At 38.2% G+C, this 26,383-nt stretch overlaps 1 protein-coding gene across 2 annotated transcripts in view; it reads left to right on the top strand.

Moving 5' to 3' along the window:
• The window catches only part of fat4 (FAT atypical cadherin 4), a 363,521-nt gene that overhangs the window by 295,461 nt on the left and 41,677 nt on the right, over nucleotides 1–26,383 (top strand). For both annotated transcript variants that reach the window (XM_073042814.1, XM_073042815.1), the window contains exons 9-12: nucleotides 1,063–1,313; nucleotides 4,260–8,618; nucleotides 15,643–15,747; nucleotides 22,798–23,105. In XM_073042814.1, the coding sequence (XP_072898915.1) occupies nucleotides 1,063–1,313; nucleotides 4,260–8,618; nucleotides 15,643–15,747; nucleotides 22,798–23,105 (5,023 nt within the window). The remainder of the gene's footprint in view (nucleotides 1–1,062; nucleotides 1,314–4,259; nucleotides 8,619–15,642; nucleotides 15,748–22,797; nucleotides 23,106–26,383) is intronic.

Raw genomic sequence — 26,383 nt, 5'->3', positions numbered from 1 at the left:
GCTTCCTTAGTCAAAGTGTGTGTAATTAATTGCCTGTGTTTAACTTTGATGCCAAGTTAACCATACTGTTTTCAGATGCTTACATAGTTATTTGCTTTAAATCAGTACTCAAACCAGTATGCTTTCTTAGGAAATGATGTGCAGAGTTTTCATGGTCGATTAAAGTCACTCTTGGCTCTGAGTCATAGCTTTGGAATCAGTGCTTTTTGTTATTTAACATCTGGAGACATACATTATTAAACTCTGTGTGGAATGGTGGATAGTGGCTGGAGTGAGTGTAGATTAGACTAATCTTTCAATGAGATGTGTACAAACTAGCTCATCTGCTGAAAATGTGCTTGTAGTCTGTGACTGTTATCCTTTATATTTAGCCAAACTAAATACACATCTGTGTTTAACATATAGCAGTGGTAGATGATTATTGGAATTGTTTTGAGTTCCAAAGAACAGAGTAGATCCAACATTCCTGGAGCAGTCCAGTGAATGAATCAATGAGGAAATGCAGTCCAGAGCTGTAAGATACAGAGAGATTCCCCCATTGTTTTCTAGTCTCTGTTGAATTACTACAGCCAGAATAATAAATGGTTTGGCATGGCTAAACAAGGTTAGAAATCTTATTCTTGATCCAATCTTCCCTGCTGGAAGATTACTATTTGTGAATGCTGGGCAAGCAGTAGTCCAATGGTGTTGCTCATACATACCATCTAAGCTGTTAGATGAAGAACAGTTTGAGATACAAGGAGGTACCTGCATCTGTGAACCATTGTTTTACTTTTGTTTGGGTATTCCAAAGAACAGAAACAGAAAGAAATTATAAAAAAAACTTAGTAACATCACAACACATAAAAAGAAGCCACCACATATCAAATAATCTAACTATGAACTTTTGGAGTTATGTTTTCTATTGACAGCAACTAAAAGTGGTATTTAAACCAATGGAAGATGTTTTTAAAAGCAGTGTGTAAAACAATATTCTTTTTTTGTCATGATTTATTTACTTAGATTGCTGAATTTTATTTAATCCGGATGTTCTGACTGGGTTTCTTTTCTTTCCACTAATAGCTACAGCCTTGTTGGAGGTAACTCCAAGTTTTCCATTAATCCATCCACTGGACAAATTATCACAAGCGCTCTCCTGAACAGAGAGAGTAAAGAAGCATACAATCTTATTGTGGTGGCTACTGATGGAGGCGTACCCCAGTCCAAATCCAGTTCGGCCACTGTTCTTCTAACAGTTTCTGACATCAATGACAATCCTCCCAGGTTTCACCATTTCCCTTATGTTACCCACATTCCAGCACCCACAAGTGAAGGTAAGCATCTTTATCATAAATGTAATCTGTAATACAGTGCTTGGAAACCTAATGGTTAAAATCTGGCAATTTACTTGCGCATTCTTGCAGTATTGTAGATGGTTACTGCCTAAGAGTAGTGCATAAGGCTAGAGCTTCTACAACAAACGCGGCTCCAATATTGGCTGTATCCTTTTTTATAAAATGTCAAAAACCATTTTTGTAATTGCAAACCAAGAATTCGTCAGATCTTAACATAAATAATTGGGAGTTAAACATAATAATGAGATCAAAACAAATTAGTGTTATGCAGCACAATCCATACTGATTGAACAAATTGCTGTTACCAATGTGTTATCCACTGGAATTATTTTTACATCATAACTGGAGGAATAAAAATTGGTGAAAGCACAAAAATCTCAAAACCTATTCATTTTTAAGTGTCTTCTTAATTCTTGTACCATACCCGCATAACCACAGTCATGGTTTTAATTAAATGACATGTTTGAAATTTTGTCTCCAACCAAAAGTGAATGAAAATCAGAAACCAAAAGATGAAATTTTACAGTCAAGTTTTCATTGCCCCCATTCCTGTGAATAAATAGGCAGGCATAGTTAAAAATGTAGCATATTAGATTGTGAGGATATCTTTTCTCACAATTGTTAATGTTAACTATTCAACTTTTTCACAGTATATCATTAAAATATGAAACTAGAGCTGTATGATCATTTCTGCTGTGCTGAAATAAAAACATAAAACAACAGAAACATGCAACAACCTAGGGAGCATCTGTAGAGAAGCAGGGGTAAAGACAGACTTACGTGGTGTTCTTTACAATCGCAAAGTGTCACTAAGTACTTAACCACTAATGTAGTACTTAGAAGTGTACTGCCTAGTGTAGGAGTTATTAAGGAAAAGGTGCTGAGTAAAATCTTCCTCTACAACTCCTACGCTATATCACATGATCATGAACAGGAAGCAGTCACTGCTTTTATTCTGTGCCAGTGTCTCTACCCTCCATATTTATGTCATGATGCCAAGCAAAAGGGAAAGGACTATTCTCTAACCAGATGACTCTCAGCTCCAATATTTAACTGATGGAAGAATTCTGAGAAAGTGATAGAGGTATGCAAAATTATGAGGGGTTTCGATAGGGTAAATGCAAGCAGGCTTTTTTCACTGAGGTTGGGTGGGACTACAACCAGAGGCCATGGGTTGAGTGTGAAAGGTGAGAAGGTTAAAAGGAACATGAGGGGAAACTTCTTCACTCAGAGGGCTGTGAGAGTGTAGAATGAGCTGCCTGCACAAGTGGTGTATGCAAGCTGAATTTCAACTTTTAAGAGCAGTTTGGATAGGTACATGGACCACGGTCCCGGTGCAAGTCGGCAGGAGTAGGAAGCTTAAATGGTTTCGGTGTGGAGTAGATAGGCCGAAAGGCCTGTTTCTGCGCTGTACTTCTCTATGACTCTATGAATATGGGTGCTGTAAGAGAACTGTAGAAGGAAGACCGGGTTTCAGTTAACATTTATAGATCATTTCTGTCTTATTTTCAACGCTGATTCCATTCTTGCAGAGATTGTAACTTGTGTATTTTGAGGTCATTCCAAATAAACATTATTGTCTTTATTTTCATTCCACAAGAAATACTCAGCAATTCTCATAATTTCCTATTTGGATCATTTCAGTTTTATCTTTTAGACAATTTTTTTTGCAACTGTTTAAAATTAGATTATATAAAAATGGGTGGTGGTGAAGGAAATCAGTCTGTAATTTAGTTTACAAGCTTGGATAGCTTAAAAATCACGACAGATTCTTAATATCAACAACTTCAAAGCTTAAAATTATTTCTTATTTATAACTCTTAATTATCCATTGTGCTGCATAATAGGCATTCCTTCACATTCAGAACCAGAAAAAATCTATAATGATCCATTGAGTAGTCGAGGAAGCAATGGCCATCAGTATTTCCATAAAGTATTTTTCTAAATATGTTTATAATATGGGTAGGCAGATTTCATCTGCCTCTGGAACATAGATTGGCTGCATCAGAACAGATACTTGATTTTCACTGGAGACACCTAGTTTTGTATATTTAATTCCCATATACTGGCAAGCCTTAAACTGATACACATGAAAACAATGCTCTTTTGTAAAGACTTCATTGTGTTGGATCTCTGCCTTATTATACTTCACATGAATAAAATTGTCTAGTGCTCAAGAGCAGAAGCTATGGAGCAAAGTATTTAGAATAATCACCAAAATTCTTTTCTTAAAAATGGAGTTACATGATTCATTATTTGCATTTCTTTTGACAGTCTGGATGTACTGATTTGTGAGTTTTACATGCCTCATTTAACAATTGATTTCAAGCACCATACTATTAACTGGAAGCATGTTGGCTTTTTACAGCAAAGAGCATGGTTCTGATTGTATTATTGCTGATGTCCCTGTTTATTGTAGTGCTCAAGGGTAAATCACCAGGACGAATTTATTCTTTACATCCTGATGTTGTAAAGCTATATTTTCTTTTCAAGTTCTGAATTTTTTTATTGTTTCCAGCAATTGTATAGTGAGCATTGTTCTAAAAGTTTTACATATTTATCAAAAGTATTTATGAACATCAGAACTGTGAACATCAATTGTATTTATGAGCCAGTTGGCAGTCCTTCTAAAAGTCCGGGTCGTGCAAAATTGACTTACTTTGAAATTTTCCTGTTGTGCTGGAATATTTTTCTCAGGTGTGTTACAAAAGTAATAGAATTCAACTTCATGAGCTGAATAAAACTGAAAGCAAAGACTTAAGATGGACAGTAACTGGGATGGTGCGCCATGAGAAAGAGGGTGACTATAGAGATATATATGTTTGCCTAACATTGCCTTTATCTATGACTTAATTTTAAGGCACACAACTTGAATTGTGTGCAAATAAATATGAACTAATATATTCCTTTTCTTTCATTCCACAGGATCATTTGTGTTTGCTGTTACTGTTTCTGATGCTGACAAAGGCCCCAATGCCAAACTCCAGTATTCCTTAACAGGAAAAAATGCGGGAAAATTCCAGATTGATCCACATCGTGGTGCTATCATGGCTGCTCAGAGGTTACTGGGAGGCACTGACATTACAGTTACCGTTAACGTTAAAGACAGTGGAATACATCCCATGTCAGATTCTACCACTGTGACAGTCAGATTTGGAAATGAGGCTGATTTTCCACAATTCAAACCAGGACAAGAATTCTTTGTATTTCCTGAAGACCAGAAGGTAAATACCTTCATTACAACAGTTTCAGCATCTTCCTCAAGGCAAGATGTAAGGGGGCCATTATCCTACTACATTGCCAGCGGTAACTTTGGTGCTGTCTTCCATATTGATCAACAGACAGGAAATCTTGTTCTTACGAAGGCTTTAGACTTTGAAGTCATTCAACACTATGTGCTATGGATTGAAGCCAGAGATATGGGGTTTCCTCCATTTTCTTCCTATAAGAAATTGGATATTACTATAAACGACGTCAATGACAATGCACCAGTTTTTAAGCAGGATCCTTTCACGACTAATGTAATGGAGAATTCCTTCTCAAGCCAAATAATCACCATTGAAGCTGAAGACATAGACAGTGGACCTAATGGTCAAATAGAATATGCCATCGTAGATGGCAACAAAGGCAATAATTTCAACATCAACCGACAAACAGGACAGATCAGAAATGCCGAACAATTGGACAGAGAAAGAATTGCTCAGTATACATTAATAGTACAAGCAACTGACAAAGGAAAATCTTCAAGGAGCTCATCGTGTCATGTCATTATTAATGTCTTGGATGAAAATGACAATGCCCCAAGATTCTCACAGATATTCAGTGCTCAGGTACCTGAAAATGCAGCTATTGGCTACACAGTGACCCGTGTTACCACGTCAGATGAAGACACTGGAATTAATGCTGTTAGTCGATACTCAATTACAGATGTGAATCTTCCTTTCTCCATCAATCCAAAGACTGGAGATATTACAGTCAGAAGACCTTTGAATCGGGAAGATACAGATCACTACACTGTCAAGGTATATGCCCATGATTCTGGGTGGACAGTGAATACTGATATTACTATTTTTGTGACAGATGTAAATGATAATGCCCCACGTTTCGCTTATCCATCGTACTTAATTGATTTCCCAGAGCTCACAGAGATTGGCTCCAGAGTTACTCAAGTGGTAGCTACTGATCCGGACAGTGGCCTCAATGGTCAGGTATTCTATTTCATTAAAACACAGTCAGAATTCTTCCGAATCAATTCCAGCACAGGAGAGATTTGCACCAAACAATATGTAAAGTATCACAATTCCACAAGTTCTAACAACCTAAATATCAATAGGCACAGTTTCATTGTGATGGCCTCAGACCGAGGTAGGATTCCTTTGGTGAGTGAAACCACAGTCATTATTAACATTGTGGACAGCAATGATAATCCGCCACAGTTTGAATCAGAAAAATACTTCACTCCTGTTACGAAAAATGTCAAAGTTGGTACAACACTAATTAAAGTCACTGCAATAGATGACAAAGATTACCACATGAATTCAGAAATAGAGTATCACATTTCTGGTGGAAATGGTTCAAATCAATTTGCATTGGATAAGAATAATGGATGGATCTCTGTTGCATCCTCTCTGAGAACCTATGTACATAAAGGATTCATAATTATAATCACAGCAAAGGATAAAGGTAACCCACCATTATCCAGTACAACTACAGTCCGCATTTTAGTAACTGAGGAGAATAACCATACCCCTCAATTCTCCCAGAGTCATATCAGTATCACAGTTCCTGAGAGCCTTACTGTGGGGACAGTCATAAGAACGGTTTCGGCTAGAGATAAAGATTCAGATATGAATGGGTTAATCAGATACAACATTTCTAAAGGAAATGAAGCAAGATTGTTCTCTATTGTTAATTCAACTGGTGCTTTATCTCTAGCTAGACATTTGGATTATGAGACCCAGCAAGTCCATGAACTGACCATTAGTGCTGAAGATGGCGGTTGGGTGAAAAGAACGGGCTTCCTCAGTATTACTGTCCACGTCACTGATTCTAATGATAATGTGCCACTGTTCAGTCCAAGTGAGTATTTTCCAGTTATATCAGAGAATGCTCCAAGCGGTACAATAGTTGTTCAATTAAATGCTACAGATGCAGATTCTGGAGGAAATGCTGTGATTGCCTACGCAATTGAGACAACAGACAGCGATCTCTTTGCCATTGATCCAAATACTGGAATCATCAGGACCCAAGGTTTTTTGGATTTTGAAGCTAAACAGAGTTATCATCTGTATGTGAAAGCGTTTAATATTCCAGATGAGGATCGCTTCAGCTTCGCCAATGTTTATTTGCAGCTTAGTGGTGTGAATGAGTATGTCCCACGCTTTGTCTCCAGGCAGTATACCTTTGAGATTTCAGAGGCTGCTACAGAAGGTACTGCTGTCGGGGAGGTATTCGCAAGTGATCGTGACCTTGGAGATGATGGAGAGGTCACATATATGCTCTTTGGTAAAAGCAGAAAGAAGGGATTCATGATTGATGAAAAGACTGGCCAAATTTATGTATCAGGTCAACTGGATCGAGAAAAGGAAGAAAAAATATCTTTAAAAGTTCTGGCTAAGAATGCAGGAAGCATTCGTGGATTTGATATTGATGAAGTCTTGGTGAATATCACTGTGCTAGATGCCAACGATCCTCCTGTTTTCACTTCTGAGGAGTACTCTGTCCAGATTAGTGAGGAGGCTGCAGCTGGAGCTCATGTTATTTTTGTCAGTGCCTTTGACTCTGACTCTGTTCCCAGTTGGAGCAGATTCACTTATCACATTGGGACAGGAAATGAAAAAGGAGCCTTTTCTATTAACTCACAGACTGGCCAGATCTCAGTGGCAGCAGAGCTGGATCGTGAGTCCATTCCTGTATACAACCTCTCTGTGTTGGCTGTTGACTCAGGAATGCCTTCAGCCACAGGTAGTACCTACTTGGTCATCAAGCTGGAGGATATAAATGATAATGGGCCTACCTTAATATCCACAAGTGGAGAAGTTGTAGAAAACCAACGTGCAGGGGCTGTAGTTGTGACACTTAATGCCACAGATCCAGACCTCCCACCAAACCAAGGTCCTTTCACCTACCATTTGCTCAGCACAAGCTCTGCTACAAACTACTTCAGCCTTAGTTCGAAAGGGGTTCTTACCACAACTCGAGAAATTGATAGAGAGCAGATCAGTGATTTCTACTTGTCAGTGGTCACCCGTGACTCTGGTACTCCTCAGATGTCCTCCACAGGAACAGTGCATGTCACAGTTCACGATCAGAATGACAATCCGTCCCAGCCCAGGACCGTCGAGGTGTTTGTCCACTACTTTGGAAACCTGTTTCCTGGTGGGATTTTGGCCAGTGTCAAACCCCAGGATCCAGATGTATTGGATGACTTCCGGTGTACTCTGACGACCGGAGCTACAACTCTGTTCAGTATTCCAGCAGGTACTTGCAATCTAAATTGCCAGCCAAGGTCAACAGATGGAACCTTTGATCTGATTGTCCGTAGCAGTGATGGATTGCATGGTGCAGTAAACAACAACGTCCACGTATTTTTCATGGGATTCAATAACCTGACCATAGACAACAGTGTTCTTCTTCGCCTGAATATTGCCACTGTGAAAGATTTTCTCACCAACCACTATCTGCACTTCCTGCGCATTGTCAACTCTCAGCTGACTGGGATGGGCACTGCTGTACAGATCTATGGCATGTATGAGCAGAATAACAAAACTTTCATAATGGCAGCTGTGAAACGATTCAGTAATCAGTATATTAGTGCAAGTGGCGTTGCCACTTTTTTTGAAAGCATCAAAGAAATCTTATACAGGCAGAGTGGAGTACGAATAGACTCAGTGGATCATGACCCTTGCATGAATGATCCATGTCAAAATGGCGGAAGTTGCGTGAAAAGGCTTGCTGTTAGTCCAACAGTCCGAAGTGAGGAAAGTATCCCAGTGGTTATTGTGGCTAACGTGGTTTTACAACCGTTCATCTGTCGATGCCTGCCAGGATACTCTGGAGAGGTCTGCGAAACTGACATAGATGAGTGCCTCCCATCCCCTTGCCATAATGATGGAACCTGCCACAATCTCGTTGGTAGATTTTCATGCACCTGTCCTGAAGGATTTATGGGAACAGCTTGTGAGCGGGATGTCAATGAATGTCAATCAAATCCCTGCAAGAGTGGAGGAAGTTGCCATAACTTTCCAGGAGGTTACAGCTGTGCTTGTAAAGCTGGATATACAGGTATACATCATGGGAATTTTATTCTTGCACGTAATTCAAATCTAAAATATTTGAGAGTAATGTTTTGGCCTCTATATATGATGATAAATGCCTGACAAAGCACATGGATTTCACATGGTTAATTTATCTGTAGCAAACCATCAAAGGAATGTTTCTTCCTTGGTAATTAAAGTAAATTATGTAGACTGCTGATATTAGCTACCCTTTGGGAGGTCTCTGAGGAACAACTCCAGAAAACCACTGACAGGTCTATGGTCCATTCTCTCTCCAGAAGGCTGGCAATAGTTAGGAGGCCTAAAGAGGAGAGAAATGAATAAAGAATGAAGTAAAATTGTTTGGTGTGTTCACTTACCAATATAAAGCACCATACAGTACATACCCAAATTGTGCAATTGGCTGACGCTGTGCCCACAATCATTGGTAGAAAAAGTTCTCATCCAATATTATAAATGTGTTGCACTTTTCATGAGCAGGAAGGAAGGAAAAGGCTGCCACGTATGGTAGCTCCCACTTCCCTTTTACTTGCTGGATACAAAATAGTGTTAATTGTGAATGTTATCCTTAAAATGGCCTTTTATTCCATTTTTCCCTCACAAATTTGAAGACAATGCCTGGATAATATTTAATATAATTTTCTATTGGTTGCTTTACATATACAGTTCAGAGTCAGGATATGGTGTGTAAAATGACATAAATAAGGCAAATTTTACACAAGTGAGACACGTCTAATAAATGAAGTTATAGCACAAAAAATTAAGTCAGGCTGATATAAAAATAAACAAACATTTTGACTTAATTAGTGGAATTAATTTCCTCTTAACATTATATAACAATGTTTATAGTATGGAATTGATTTTTCAAACAGTTTATCAAAGCTTAAAACCAGCTCTACGTCTGATTATGTTGGTGGGATACAGTGCATTGTAAAAGTATTCAGCCCCCCAACCCTTTGTTCACATAAATGAATATTACATCTAGGGTTTTGGATCAGTTTAACTGAGAATTTTTATCTGAATCTTATGCTCCTTTGGATATGGAACCTAAAAAAAAGTAAAGCATGAGAAAGTAGAAATTTAAAAAAAACAGAAATGTCAACAGTTCACAAGTACTCATACCCCTTTGCACATGATTAAGTTGAACCACCTCTTTTAGCTATTACAGCCAGTAGTCTTTTTGGATATGGTCTCTATTAGCTTTGCACAATGTGATGGAGCATGATTTGCCCATTCCTCCTTACAAAATTGCTCAAGCAGTGTCAGGTCAGTTGGGAAAGGGCAGTGGACAGCAATCTTCAGGGCTTGCCAGAGATATTTGATTGGGTTAAGGTCAGAACTCTGACTGAGCCACTCAAGGACATCAAATTTCTTCACAAAGCTACTTCATGATTGCTCTGGCAGTGTGCTTTAAGTCATTGCCCTACTGAAAGGCAAATTTCCTCCCCATTTTAAGCTTTCTGGCAGAGGCTAGCAGAAGTGCCAGTTTTCAAATCTTTACAGGCAAGGATATGCTTTAATTTTTAGCCAGGGCTTCTTCCTTGCCATCCTTCCTTAAATGTCTTTTCTTTGTGCAAGGTCTTAGAGATTATGGAAGCATGAACTTCCTCTCCATTTTCCACCAATTACTTATGCAGCTCACTCGGAGTGACTATTGGTGTCACAGTAGCCTCTCTTACAAGTGCCATTCTTCTCTTGCAAGTTTAGAGGGATGGCCTGACCTAGGCAGTGGTTTCATATTTGTTCCACTGTTTCACAATGAACTGCTCTGAGCTCTGAGGTATGTTCAGAGCCTTTGAGATGGTTTTGTACCAGTCCTCAAATTTGTGTTTCTCTATTATCATTTCCCTGACTTGTCTTGAGTGCTCTTTTGTCTTCATTTTGGTTTGGTCTTTTTAAAATCTACCGTATTGTTGGACCTCAGAGAGAGAGGATATTTCTTCTTATGAATTCATTGAAAATAGCTCATTGTCCAACTTTCTGCATCAAATTGGGTGAGTTGGTAAGGTATACTGTATAGTATATTGCACTTGAGGAAAGTTAGTGTAGTAATTACAAAGAGAATGAATACCTTTTCAGCCCTACCATTTTGGTTTTTAATTTTTAGTAAATTGTTGACAGGTTTTGGAATTTTTATTTTGATTTGACATAATGCACAACATTTTGTAGATTAGCTCAAAAAATCCTACTTCAATATATTTTAAATTTAGAAAATAAGACTGTAGAATATGAAAGTAGTTGTGGTTTCCTAATACGTTATCAAGGTAACATACATGTCAAGCACTGTGAATATTTATGGGCAATTCCAGGCACCCAAAATAACAAAGATATTCCTCTGTCCCTCTCAATCGATTTGGATGCTTTGGCATTGACATTACGATTCTGTGTGTGATATGATAGGCAGGAATGGTTAGTTTAAAGAATAAAGAAGTGGGTTCACTGCGTCTGGGCAAGCCAAAGGACTGCCCTCTGCATGGAGCGGATTTTGCCAACTAGAATGAGTTAATCATACCTCTATGACTCCTTTGTCTTTGGGACAAGTGAACACTTTAATGCACAGTCAGCATTTTGTGTTCATCTGTTCATACATACCGACCTCGGAAGCTATGAATGAAGCAGCCAAGGAAGACTGAATACAGCCAAGACCATTTCCAAGAGGAAGAAAAACTAAACCTCCTGGGCAACTTCAGTGCCAAGGTCAGAAAAGTGCAATCCTTTGGAATGGCATGATTGGCATGGAAGAAGTTGGAAAAGCTAACTAACATGTTTGCACCATATTGCCTTCTGCAGTGAATAGAAACCAAAATACCTTCATCCTTTAACTAACAAAAGTACCTCTTATTATGATGGATTATATTTTGCCAGCTGCATTGTGCCTCATTTTACATTCTTGGGCCAAGAATAGTCAAAAGAGTTTAGTTCAGTACTATATCATTTTAAGCTTTAAACACTTAGGCTCTGGAGTTCAGTTTGTTAATGATAATTTAGGACATTTTGCCCACTCTTCTACTAAAGGTATAATTGCTTTGGAATAAATAGATTTTTAATAAATATGATAGGTGTTTTTTTATCTGTCCTTTCCTTGAACTGTTTCTTTTCTGTTCCATATGCTTTTTTACATTAAAATATTCAAATCAAAAACTGAAATACGTTTTTGAATAACTAAGCAATAGCAAAGGAGATGCTATCTTAGAATTTATTGTCAATGAAATATCAAGACTAATAGTTTACAATGCTTAAACACAAATCACACGGCAACACACAATTAAATGCAAAATTCTGGAACTTTTTGTCCATTGCCGTTAGCTTTGTAAAATCATTGTCTTGCTATCTGACTCACCATTGAAATATTTAGATTTCCATGAGCTCCCCGAGCATGCTTGATAATTACAAATTAAACTTGTAGTGTTCTCATAAATCTTCTCTGTAATCTCTCTACCGCTGTCACATTCATTCTGTAACACAGTGGCCAGCATTGTTTGCATTGCATTGTAACTTAATTAGTCTTTTGTTTCTTTCTAGAATGATGGCCGTGTTCTTATTATCTATGCTCTGTCTAATAAATGAAAGTATTCTATATGCATTATTAATATCTTGTCTAACTATCCCTCAGCTTTTGGTGATTTATAGATATGCAATCACTGTGCTTCTCTGTACATCTCCCTATAAAAAGTCTTGTAATAATTCCTCTCCTTCTTTCTCTGTTAATCTAGTCTTTATATTTATTTTCTGTGCCTGATTCCAGCTTAATCCTTCTGGTTGAGACTTTGCATTGTCCATTTCATATTACTGACTGATTAAGGAGAAACAGTTATTTGTCTTGCCCTTACTGATCATGTGGAAAGCATCACACCATTGTCTTCACCCACTTAAAATATCTTGTAGGGCAGTCACACGGAAGATAAGCAGGCAACAGTAAGTCTCTGACATTATGGTTTAGATATAATAAATTCTTAATATTCAAGCTTAATTTTCTATGATAAGTCTGCTTCTTAATATTTAGATTTAAAGTAGGTTATTAAATTTAGTAAAATAATGTTAAGAATTGCTTGAAATACAGAGGAAAGGGACTTTTTAAAGATTCTAATCTAAACGTATGTTGTCTTCATTTGTCTTCAATTAAACCTTTGAAACTTTATCTGTGTAAAAGGTTGAAAATCTGACTTTCAGTTATTGATTGCCATCTCACTGGTGTTGTTCATGGGTGCCACCTTCTCCCATCCCATGTAAAAATCAGCAGATCCCCATTATATTTACTCAGCCAAGCCTTTTAGTAGTTGTTGTATTATCTTCCTCATGACGGAACCCTAACCTCCAACTTATTCTCAGTGACCATTCTGTTTCAGAAAGCTCCAGATTAGTTTTATGATTTATTTAAGTGGAAATGGGCTTTTCAAAGACTTAATCAAGTGGAAGGTGAGGTTGTCTATAGTGATTTGGGCAAGGACTTTGACAATCCCTGGCATGGCAGGCTAGTTTGGAAGGTTAGATTGTATAGAATCCAAAGAGAGATAGCCAGTTGGATTTGGATAACGAATAGGATGCAGACAATGACTGGTTAAGGTTGTCTTTCAGACTGGAAGCCTGAGACTATACTGTGCCCCAGAGGTTGGTGCTGAAATCTTTCTTGTTCAGTATATATATTAGCAATTTGAATGTGAATATGCAAGGGATGGTTACTAAAGTAAGGTGTAGGCTGACAGTGAAGTAGTTAGCAAAAACTGTAGGGGATCCTGATCAGCTAGGTAAGTGGGCCAAGGAATTGCAAATGGCTTTTATTAGCCATCATTAAGTTAGAAAGAGTGCAATAAGAATGACAAGAATATTGCCACGATTCGGGGCCCGAGTTAGAGCGAGAGATTGGGCAGGCTTGGACTGTGTTCTTTGGAACATGGGAGAATGAGGGAAGATCTTATGAAATTTGTAGAAGTCATGAGGGATGCACGTCTGGTGATTGCACTTAATCTTTTTTTCATGGAAGGGGAACTAAAAGCTGAGGGCGTAAGTTTAAAGTGAGAGTTGAAAGAGTTACAGGGGACTTGAAGGGCAACTTCTTCATGCAGAGAGCGGTGCATTATATCACAAGGACTGCAGAGAAAGTGGTTGAGGCAGGTTCAGTAACAACATCTGAAAGATATTTGGATAAGTCCATGACAGGAGGGGTTTAGAGGGATATGGGCAAATTTATCTCCCAAGTTAACTTTAAAAAGTAGGATGAAGTATTTATCAGCATGTTATTAAAAGGCATGCAAGCCTGACTGACTATATCTGAAAGCCAGTACAGGGCACATTGTGCTATGTACCACAGCACGGTCACCCTGCAGTGAGTACGATGCTTTACTGTGCCAGCTAAAGATCAGAGTTCAATTCCCGTCGCTGTCTGAAAGGAGTTTCCCGTGGCTGCTTGGTTTCCTCCCACATTCCAAAACATACAATTAGGTTAATGAGTTGTGGGCATGCTTTGTTGGCACTGGAAGTATGGTGTCTTGGTGGACTGCTGAGCACAGTTGCAGATATGATTTGACGCAAGTGATGCATTTCACTGTATGTTCCGATGTACAGGTGACCAATAAAGCTAATCTTCAATCTTTTAAAAAAGTTTAAAGTAAACTTATCCAAGTATGTATATGTTACCGGTTACTACCATGAAATTCATCTTCTTGCAGGCATTTACAAGAAAAAAAGAAATAGAAGAGAGTTTTATAAAAAAAACTTTACCAAAAGAAAGACTGACAAACAACCAATGTGCAAAAGACAAACTGTACAAGTAAAAACACTAGAACAAGAGTTGTAAAGAGGCTTTGCAAGTGAGTCTGCAGGTCATAGAATCAGTTCAGAGTAGTGGTGAATGAAGTCCTTTTCCTGAATGTGATGGTGTGGACCTAAGGCTTCTGTACCTCCTACCAGATGGCAGTAGCAAGAAGGCACATGATTTCTGGCCAAAGCAAACAAAATGAATCATGGCTTTCCCTTCAACTAAATTGGTAAATTAGTTTATTATTATTACATGAATTGAGCTACAATGAAAACTCGTCTTCCCTACCACTCATATTGATCAATTCATCACAACAGTGCATTGAGGCAGAACAAAGTAAAACAATAACAGAGTGCAAAATAAAATGTTACACTTACAGAGAAACTGCACTGCAGGTAGACAATAAGGATCAAGGTCTTAGCAAGGTAGATTGAGGTCAAGAGATCATCGTATTGTAATTGAACTATTCAATAGTCTTATAACAGTGGGATAGAAACTGTCCTTGAGCCTGGTGGTACAAGCTTTCAGGCTTTTTTTTACCTTCTGCTCGATTGGAGAGTGGAGAAGAGGGGATGTCGGGGATGGTTTGATTATGCTAGCTGCTTTACTTTGCCATCAAGAAGTATAGAAAGTCCATGGAGAGGATACTGGTTTCCGTGATTTTCTGAGGCATTGCAGAGGCAGAGCCATTGCCATACCAACCCATGATGCATCTGGATAGGATGCTTTTTGTGGTGCATCAAAATTCCTGAGGAAGTAGCAGCAACAGAGAACTGATTTGGCAACTTCGCAACATGGCAGACAAACTGCACATAATTCAGTATCAACACACATTCAATAACATGCAGAACAACAACATACAGAACAGCATTTATTTCTTCAAATTGGTTTTAGCCTTTATTTTTATTCCAGTTAAATGTGGATATATAAATGTTATTTTATTAAGGAGCTGGATTTCTGAAATAAACATTAGATTAAGGATGTTTCAGAAAATGCACTACATACTGTACATTATTCTAAAATATAACAATTTAATTTTTTGCCACATTTATCCAGTTTGCATTGTGCAGCTTGAATCTTACTGAAGTGAAGGAGTACAGACTTGCCAGAATTTTCTAAAACCTGCCTGGTATATTACCTCTTCAAGATTGTACTGTTGCACTAATTTTCAATGTATTGGAAAGCCACAATTCCCAGATGGCATCTCAGTGCTACCTTATCATTATAATAAGGTTATGGATAATATTCATCATACTATTCCCTTTATTTGTTGTAGGCAGAACATGTGATTCGACTATTAACTATTGTGAGTGCAATCCCTGTTTCAATGGAGCAACCTGCCAGAATCAAGCTGATGGTTATTACTGCCACTGCCCATTTGGTAAGAAATAACAATATAGTATGCACCTGCATATGTATATACACTAATGCACAGTCTATGTATATTTATAGATTTCTGAAGGAGTGCATGTTTACATTACTTGAACAAGGTCATAAAAAGAGTGTAAGACATTACTTATTCATCTGTACTTTCCTTAGGCTGTGAAAAAGATCATTGATAATAAATATATTGCATTGATAGAATTTTAATTAAGTTACTTTGATATTCTACTCTGACATTTGTTTCATTTCAACCAGCAATTCAAGCTGACTAGTACATATTTCAGAGTTTGTGTCTGAACTGCTTTACAACTTTTCTTCACTGTGATTACTAGCTATGTGTCATTCATAACAATGTTATAATGTTTAGTTTGTAGTGTGCACTACATCAGTTGAGCTAGTGTCAGGATGACTTACTATTTCAAAAGTATTTCAGTGGCTCCAAAGGACTTCCACTTGTCCTGATGTGAAATGGTTGGATGAGTGAAATTAATTTCTGTTTCCATTCTTTTCTTGTTTGTTTCTTCCTGTACATTAAGATGATATAGTTATTAAAATTACATTGACCTTAAAGTTATGTTGGTTATATTGAGATTTATAAAACCAATTAATATTATTAATGCCTGATTATTTTTTACATTTTCATTAATTTGCAGTCAAACTGAAGTCATATCTGGACTGTAACCAGAGAGAAAGTTAATTACAGATGACATAGTGAAGATGTCTGTCCTCTCTCATGTGTAAACTGTTTTAAGTTTATTTCAACAGAAAGGGAATGCCTCCTTCCTTTTAATTTTTAAATGTTCTACTTTATTCGTGTTACTTTTTCAACCTGAAGTACCCTTTTCTCCTCCTCCTGTCCATTCCAGCCAAGGCTAAGTTACGTTAGCATCCTTTTATGATATAATTGTGAGTTTGCCTGTAATAGCAAGTTATCAAACTGAAGGCTGGAATATAAACTCGAAATAGTAAAAGTAGACCCAGACCATAAATAACAAAGTGCAATTGACTTGGGGATAACGACACTGAATAACATAAAATGTGTACGTCTGCTTACAAAGAAAGAAATACAGTTTACTAAGAGAAATAAGTACAATGTCAGCTTAGTGATCCATCATGCACAGTCTAAAGAGCTGGGTATAATGCTAATGGGCAAGTCAATATAGTACAGGAAACCATCATGCTATTATTTAGTTCTGAAGACCTCATTAAAAAAAGGGAATCCTTTCACTAATACTAGTGGGTTTTCCATAATAGAATATCTGTAGTGCCTAGTTTTCTTCTTCTTAAAATTAAGGATACCTGCTGCCTTTGCTCATTTAGTGGTGGTTAATAAGGCAAATAGACTCTTCCACAGGTGGGTCAGATTGGTTCTGACACTTGCACAATCCCGTTGTGTACTCACGATGCATTGATTTCAAATGCTCATATTCTTGAAGGCCCTAATTAAACTATTCAGTTGTCTTCCGAATAATCTATTCTGAAGACAGTGCAGGATTAGAATGCATGTTCCTGTAGTCTGCATTTGGGCATGCAAACACAGCTCACTAAGTGTAACTGAATGTTTAATTAGGGCCTTAATGCTGGAGAAATTAATTTGGGAGAGGTCAACTGATATTGGCCCACTCATCCTTTCAGTGAATTTGGAGGATTTAACACAGACAATGTTGGTGATATTTTTCTAGTGTCTATTTTCCTGGTGGTATTTTTTTTGCTGTAAACATTTCAGGACTCAACAGGTCCAGGTGGGCAGGGGTCAATACTGCCCAATCGACTGTGAGTTTTAGATTAGTTCTGAGATCACAAAACTCAAATACCCTTTCCTCAGCTGACCACAGGCATTAATGGTGCATTGAAGATGATAGTGAATTTCATTACCAATGTCTGTCTTCACCATTCCAACTCCTTGCATTAATATTGAATGCTCTAAGCCCACCACAAGTCACTGTAGTTCATCACTGTGGGTATTCACTCTTCTGATGTAAATTGCAATTGGAAGCGCTTCTGTTTTTTTTGTAGACACTGCAACATCTACAAAAGTGATCTTAATCATTTTATTTCTGAAGAGAACATACTAACTTGTACAGAAACTATTGCCATCACTTATTAAAATGAAGTATTAAGGGTTGAAATCAGTGCCAGTATGGCAGGCAACCAGCACAAATTTAAGGTGATTTAAATCACATTGGACATTGCTGCATATTAAACGTTGAGAGCTGTTACTTCATTTTGTAAACGTTATTTAAGATAAATCACAATTATTATTCTAACTTATTTGTACTTCCCAACATTTTGTATACATTAGCTTTTGATATAATTGTGAATTTGCCAATACAACAAGTCATCAAATTGAAATCTGGAGTATAAAGTAGATGGTTTATGCCAACAAATTCTGGATTGTTCTTGTGTTAAACAGATATAATTGACAAAATGTTCTGTGAACTCAGTTTGGGAATTTACTGACAGTCACCCTTTAGAGTTTTGCATTCTGTTTGGCTGATGTTCCTTGGGGACTGAAAGAAAAAGCATAAAAATAACAATTAACTTTTTAAATTTCTGCCCTTTCACTTCAAAGACTAGCATTTTGACCTCATTCACAGTGATGAGTCAAGCTCTTAAAAATTCAATGCAATACAAGCACTTGAATGGCAATGGTTCGGTCAATTTCCCACTAAAATTTCACTCCCATGTAAAAGTTTGCTTTTGGAGATGAACAGATTAGTACTAGTTATTGTCTTGAAGGATTTAATTCTGTAGCTGTGGATGAGTGAAAAAGACTTGGTTAGCATTTAATCCAACTGCATATAAAACTGCTACATTATACAAATTATGAAAAAACAATAAGATGTTTTGTGTTTGTATCCTAACTGGCTTCAAGGTAAATCTAGGAACATTACCAGACTATTCCAGGAGCTGTGCTCATCATTTGTCATTGAAAGCAATGACTCTCGAGTTGGCTTTCTGAACTGGGCTTTCATAGCGTCACAGAATTTCTTATACTGGTTTCTTCCCCTTTCCTTTCCAGTCCTGATGGAGGGCCTCAGCCAACATGTTGATCATTTATTCCTTTACATCGATGCTACCTGACCTGCTGAGTTCCTCCAGCATTTTATATGTGTCACTCCAGATTTCCAGTATCTGCAGAAACTCTTGTGAATGAGGAAAAGAATATGGTGACACATGGTTATTGCATGACGATGAGAAATATGGTGAATGAGAAAAAGAAGGCAAATGAGAACTAAAACAAATTAGAGAGGCAGAAAGTATTATGGGGGGGGGGGCAGAGTTAGAGGTCAAGAGCAACCTTAGAGTTAGGATATTAAAGTGGAATGGAAGGAGGAGCTGGCCTTGTATTACCTCCTCAAAAGGTTTTTGCTAGTACCATCTCCTAAAGGGTGAAAAGACCAAAGAAATGAGGGTGGAAAGGAAACTGATATGACAAAAAGATCTTCAGGGAGCAGAGGAATGAATCTGATGGCGAAAATTTATGCATTAATTGACAGTCATAGATTTCAAAAAACTGACCCTTCTTTGGGATTGGGAGAAAAGGAGTTTGCAGACTTAGGTAAAATTTTCTTAGTTGCATTCTTTCAAAGGCTCAGTTCAGACTGTGTGAGTTTCAAGATTCACATGCCTTTACTTTTGGATTCTGGCTCCTACAAGTTTCTCTCAAATCTTCTTGCATGACCTTCATTTTGTTTCATGCTCTAAACTTTTTCTGACCGAGTGAGTTTAATGCCACTGAAAGACTGCAGGCATTTTGGTGGATGACTAAGAGGCCCTCAGCTGTTCTTACTTTAGCTAGAAAGTGCCAAATTGAATCATAACCACAGATTTTGAGTTTGTTGTTGTGATTGCAGTCACCTCATGAAGAAGATAATTAAAAACAGCAGTGTTAGTGAAATGGACAGCTGAACAGCTGTGTTCTGCCCTTTCACTACCACAGTATGCAAGCAAAACCTTTAGGAAATAATATCCATGATTGTTCAAGATAGTTTGGAACTTTCTGGCAGCCAGTGTATTGTAGTGTCATATTATATTGCAGTTTCTACATGATGGGAGAGTGGAACATGACCTAGCCTCCTCTAAACCTATCCAAAGCAATACTAAGGTACAAAGCTGCACAATGCTTGAGGAACCTTTTTGTCTTGTCAATGCAATATGCAAGAGTGCAATGCAGGGTTTCATTGCAACATAATCTGCGTCATTTCTTTTCACCCTAAAAGAAGCTTATGGGACTCAATATTTAAAAAAGCAAGGCCATTCACTGGGAAACAACCAAAATAAATATCTATTAAGATTTCGACGTTTAAAAACTTTGAGTAGTTATTGTTTCTTTTCTTTCAACGCTGATATTTAACTGTTTTTATTCTAGCTACAAAAATTGATAACATGATGAAAGGATTGACAAGAGCACATTAATGTGGGTGGGAACCAAATTGAGATCCACAGACATCATTGACCCAGAATGCTTAACAATTTTATCATTTTAAACACTGGGTTTGTTAATTCAACTCCTTAAGACTTGCAAGATTATTAAAACTGATGCACCAGCGATAACTGAATGAGGTTTACGGAGCCAAATAGTTCTCGGGCTGTCAAATATGCTCATTATAATCCTGTAAGAGAATTTCTTCTGTTTGAAATTTCTGCTGAGACTGTAAATATATGCTTTGTTCACAATATGCACAGATACATCTACAAACTTTTTACACATATCAGTGCTAATTGCTTTTTTTACAAATCAATAGAATAAGGATCAGGTCAGTTAAAGATGATCATTATTCATTCCAAGTGTTTAGTTTTCAAAGGAGTACTCAGAGTGAGATGAGCACTAATATGGCCCTGTTTATTGGGGCAAAGTGCTCAATAAATTACTGTCAGTTCTCATTTGCTGCAATCCATCTTGTACAATATAAATAAGTCTAGCATGGATCTGGTGAAAAGGTAAATACCTAGTTGTTTCACCACACACAAAGAAACTTGGAGACCTAGAAAATGTTATGCATCAGCAAAGGTGCATAGAATTGATGATATGTGCTAGGCAACTGTATGTCTAATACATAAGTCCTATGCACAACTGAACAGGCTTTTCACAGTTTCTAAAACAGAATGCTTCTTCTCTTATTGCGACACTCCAGCAAAGTAGGAACCTCAAGGGTCAAGTTAAAGCATCCGTCTGATAATGGAAACAGTTGCAATCAATAAACTAAATTGGAGTGTGGGTTGGGATTGGACCAATGTACATGTGGGATGGTAAGGTAGGACAAAGGAGACCAACAGCAAAGTTAAAGGTTTAAAGGGTTTGTTTCCAAGTGGAATACTACACAACCTATTATTATGTTTTCTCTAAGGATACAATCTACAATATTAAAGCGTCTACAGTAGAGCCAATCTCACTGAAGACCCGTGTCAATCGTGGCTGCATTGTACCCTAAAAGTCATTGGTTTTCTCATTGCAATGCTGTACCAAGCCTCCAAAAGAGTGAAGCTAATCCTCTGAGTAAACAGGGAACTGCTCAACCTAAGGCAACTTCATTGCAAAATCAAGGTTAACTGAGTCTCAGTGGTCAAGCTGCAGTATTCAGATAACACTTCTGTCCATGAGTGCCAAAGCCTGAGCTCTAAGACATCAGTGAAGCCCAGAAGAGGGATAAGCCTTACACAGAAATTCTGCAAGACCTGTACCGACCTGCCCCCTGCTGCACCACTTGCTATCTGACCGAAGAGGTGCATAATGAGCCTGAATCAATGCAGCCTTTCGTTAATTGAAGAAAAGTATATTATATTTGACGAACAAGACTGCAGACCAAGCACAACAACACAGACTGCACTAGACAATCAGGAGCCATGCCTTCCTATGTGCTTCTGAGATTAGGACTACCCAGAGCAGGCTTCTAAAGGAACTGGATAAAAACATGCAATGCTGTCTCTGCAAGATCTTCCAACCTGACTGCAAGGATAAGTTAACAAATGGCAATATTGAGACCCCAGCCATACTCAGTTAGTTTGGGCAACACAGTAGTAGAGTGAGAAGAGCTGTTGCCTGTCGGTTTCAGCACCCTAGGTTTGATTCTGCCCTCAGGTGCTATATGTGTGAAACTTACATGTTCTACCCATAACTGTGTGGGCTTCCCTGGGTGCTCCAGCTTCTTCCCACATTCCAAAAGTTTTCACGTTTGTAGGTTAATTGACGACTCTAAATCACGTAATTTGTGGAAATATGAGGAGATTACAGTGGTTTAGATCAGATCAGTGTGACGGTGAGTGCCTGATGATAGGTACGGTTGGGCAGTGGGTCTAGGCATCTATGACTTTATACTGGGGCGATCATATAATTTAGTTGCCCAATTATTCAGATGCTTAAAGCAGATCCACTGTTCTGAGCTTTGTCATGTGAGACCATTCTCAGGCAGACAAAAAAAAAGATTCAGAGATGTGCTTAAAGTTTCCTTGAAGAATTGCTAAGTTTCCATGATTTGTGGGAACCTCTGGCTCACGACTACTCAAACGTGGAAAAGTAGCATTAGAAATGGTCTTGAGAATTTCATTATACATTGGAAGCACACTGAAACCCTGTAGGTGAAGGGGAGGAAATGCACCACATAAAAAAGTACCCACCCAACTTCCTGTCCTATCACCCACCTCCTGCCTCAACTATGAAAAGGTCTGCAGTTCCCATATTGGCCTCAGCTACCTTTACTAACCAGACGTTTTGATTTCAAATTAACTTGATCCAAATATTAAATTTGTTTTATGTTAATTCAACAAGTAATAACTTTGCCTGAATTTCTTGAGAATATCATTTACGTAGACCCAAGATCAAAATCAGTGTAGAACAAACACCTTGTTCAAATCTACATTTATTCATGTTCAAAGTTAACCATTAACTATGTCAATGGATGTGCAAAGAAGAAAAAAATGTTTTTGATATGCAGACTTTATAAAAGCTAACGTTATATAAATGTTTGTTATTTTTTATGAATTGTTGATCCGTTACTAAAGGAGAGCAATAGTTAAATTAATTTCACTGATTATATTGTTGTTTCAGGTGTCTTTGGGAAACACTGTGAACTGAACAGTTATGGTTTTGAAGAGCTGTCATACATGGAGTTTCCTAGTCTGGATCCAAACAATAATTATATCTATATCAAATTTTCCACCATTAAGGAAAATGCACTTTTAATGTATAATTATGACAATCAGACAGGAAACAAGGCTGAGTTCCTCGCTCTGGAAATAGTGGAAGGCAAAATGAAATTCTCCTTCAACCTTGGAAGTGGAGCACACAGACTGATGACGACCAAGATGGTCTCTGATGGACAGTTTCACACTGTGGTTGCTAGAAGAGCTGGACTAGTAAGTAACAATTTCCCTGTACCTGATCAAATACTGACTTCTGTGGTTCAGTTTGTTCTAAGTGGACTAAGTATATATGAAATAAAAGGTACATTTCTCCTAATTCAGAAAAAGCAGTATATGCATTAAACACTCTTGTAACTCAGTATGCTACCACTCTGCGATAAATTTGCCATACTTCTTCAATTTAATATTTTGCTGAGTCACCCTTTGAAATATTTATTGGACATTTAGTTTCAGTGCAATAGTACATGCACAGACTGAAGAGCCAATTGATTAAAAAGATCAATTTACAGTATTTGTTAAGTCTTAGATGTATATAATGTCTTAAAACAGGGAACGAATCACAAGGATAATATATCAAGGAATATCCAGTAACGGCAGAGAATATTGTGATAGTTCTATGCAATCAAATGGTCACACTTGAAGTGTCTGAATTAAGAGAAAGCACCGGTAAACATCATAAGTCATATATCCCAATATTATGTATGTATAGCACTCGTTTATTTCATATTATTACATATGGTTCTGAATGCCAATGACTTATAATACCTAGGAGCAGAATTAGGCCATTCAGCCCATTGAGTCTGTTATACCATTTCATCATGCCTAATCCATTTTCCTTCTCAACCCTATTGTCCTCCTGTAACTTTTCATGCCCTTACTAATCAAGAGCCTATCAGCCGCCACCTTAAGTACAGCCAATGACCTGGCCTCCACACTGTTTTAATGAATTCCTCAGATTCACCACACTGTGGCCAAAGAAATTCTTCCTCATCTCTGTTCTAAATGGATATCCCTCTGGTCCTAGATTTCCCCACTATAGCACACATCTTCTCCACATCTACTCTATCTAGGCCTTTAAAAATATTTGAGAGATTTCAGTGAGATCCCCCATCATCCTTCAGTGAGTATAAGCCCAGAGCCATTTGTATCATCTGCAAAACTGGCCACAAAACTATCAATTCCATCATCCAAATCATTGACATATACAGGTTCCCCTGCTATCTGAAGGTAGAGCGTTCCTATGAAACAGTTTGTAAGCCAAAATGTCATAAAGCAAAGAAGCAGTTACCATTAATTTATATGGGAAACATTTTTGAGCGTTCCCAGACCCAAAAAAATAACCTACCAAATCATACCAAGTAAAACATAAAACCTAAAATAACACGAACATATAGTAAAAGCAGGAATTATATGATAAATACACCCCCTATATAAAGTAGAAATATCGCATGTATAGTGTAGTTTCACTTACCAGAATCGGGAAGACAGCGAGCCAAAACCGATTTGTAAAAAAAAATCGGCACATACATGTATGAGCACGCACCTCCCCGCGCAAGGCTTCCCCAGTCATGGTAGTCTTTCTCAGGGTAAACACACGTTTAAAGTGGGTGTCTTTTTTCATAACAGCGAAAATCCTTTTCGGTCAGCAAAGACAGGTGCTAATGTCGGTCTTTCGAAACAGCGAGGTGTCATAAAGCGAGCGTTGGAAAAACCTGTAATGTAAAAAGAAGCAATCCCAACACCAACTCCTGTGGAACACCATTAGTCACCAGCAGCCAACCAGAAAAGGTTCTGTTTATTCTTACTCTTTGCTTCCTGCCAATCAACCAAAACTCCATCCATGGTAGTAACTGTCCTGTAATACCATGGGATCTTATCTTGCTGAGCAACCGCATTTGCGGCACCTTGTCAAAGGCCTTCTGAAAATCTAAATACACAACATCAACTGATTCTCCTCTATATAACCTGCTTGTTATTTCCTCAAAGAATTTCAACAGACTTGTCAGGCAAATAACTCCCATCAGGGTCTTTTTAACCTTGTAGTTTTTAAATCTAGCCACAAGGATTCTACATCTTCTGATTCTATGTCACCTCTAGGATTTGATTTCATTTTTTACCAACAGAGCCACATCCCACCCTCTGTGTGCCTGCCTGCCCACCCTTCTGATACAATGTGTATCCTTGGATGTTAAGCTCCCAATTATAATCTTCTTTTAGCCTTGACTCAGTGATGCCCTCAATGCCATAGCTGGGAATTTCTGTCTGCACTACAAGATCGGTATACTGCATGCATTCAAATATATCACCTTCCATCCTGTTTTCTTCACCCTTTTTGATTTTGTCTTCACGTCCCCACTTCAACTCATCCCACTGAGAGCAATTTTGCCCTATTTTCTGCCTATCTTTCTTCACAGTCTCACTACACACTGCATTTGCTTGTATACCAAATGCCCCTCCTCAGCCCTATCAGTTCAGTTCCCATCCTCCTGCCAAGTTAGTTTATACCCTTCCCAACAGCTCTAGCAAACCTTTCTACATATTGGTCCTTTTGGTTTTGAGTATAACCCATCCCTCTTCAGCAGGTCATATCTTCTCCAGAAGAGATCCCAATGATCCAGAAATCTGAAGCCCTGTCCCCTGCACCAGTTCCTCAGCCACACATTCATCTACAAAATCATCCTATTCTTACCCTCACTGGTGTGTGCCACAGGCAACAATCTGGAGTTTACTACCTTAGAGGTCCCACTTTTCAGCTTGCTATCTAACTCGCTAAATTCTCTTTTCAGGACCTCCTCCCATTTGCTACCTAAGTCATTAGTGCCAATAAATACCAAGACTTCTGGCTGCTCATCCTCCTCTTTTAGGGTGCCGTGGACCCAATCCGAGATAACCCTGACCCTGGCATCTGGGAGGCAACATACTATCCAGAATTTCACCTCTGCAGAATTTCATCTCTACTCTTCTAACTATGGAATCCCCTACCATTACTGCAGTCCTCTTCTACCCCTTCCCATCTGAGCTTCTGCACCATATTCAGTGCTGGAGACCTGGATGCTGTGACTCCTCTCTTGTAGGTCATCCCTCTCAACAGTATCCAAAGCGGTATACTTATTATTCAGCGGCACAGCCCCAGGGTTCTCTGCACTGGCTGCCCATTTATTTTACGTCTCCTGACAGTCACCCAAATACCTTCCTCCTGAAACTTAGGGATGACTCCCTCCCTGTAGCTCCTACCTCATTTTTCCATATGAGCCGAAAGTCATTGAGCTACAGCTGTAGTTCATTAATATGTTCTCTGAGGAGCTGTGGCAGATATGGTTATCCAGGAGGCAGCAGGTCCCCCAGAATTCCCACATCTCACACAAAGAACACAATACAGCCCCTGAAGTCATTCTCACTGCACTAATTATGCATTACCAGATGAAGAATGTAGAAGAAACTTAGAAAATTACTTCACCTAAGCCTGTTCTTGCCAAAGCCTCCCCACTCTA

Source organism: Hemitrygon akajei, chromosome 4 (genome assembly GCF_048418815.1).
Source record: "Hemitrygon akajei chromosome 4, sHemAka1.3, whole genome shotgun sequence".
NCBI lineage: Eukaryota > Metazoa > Chordata > Chondrichthyes > Myliobatiformes > Dasyatidae > Hemitrygon > Hemitrygon akajei.
Note: the sequence above shows the minus strand (reverse complement) of the source record. Positions and strands in the feature narration are given on the sequence as shown.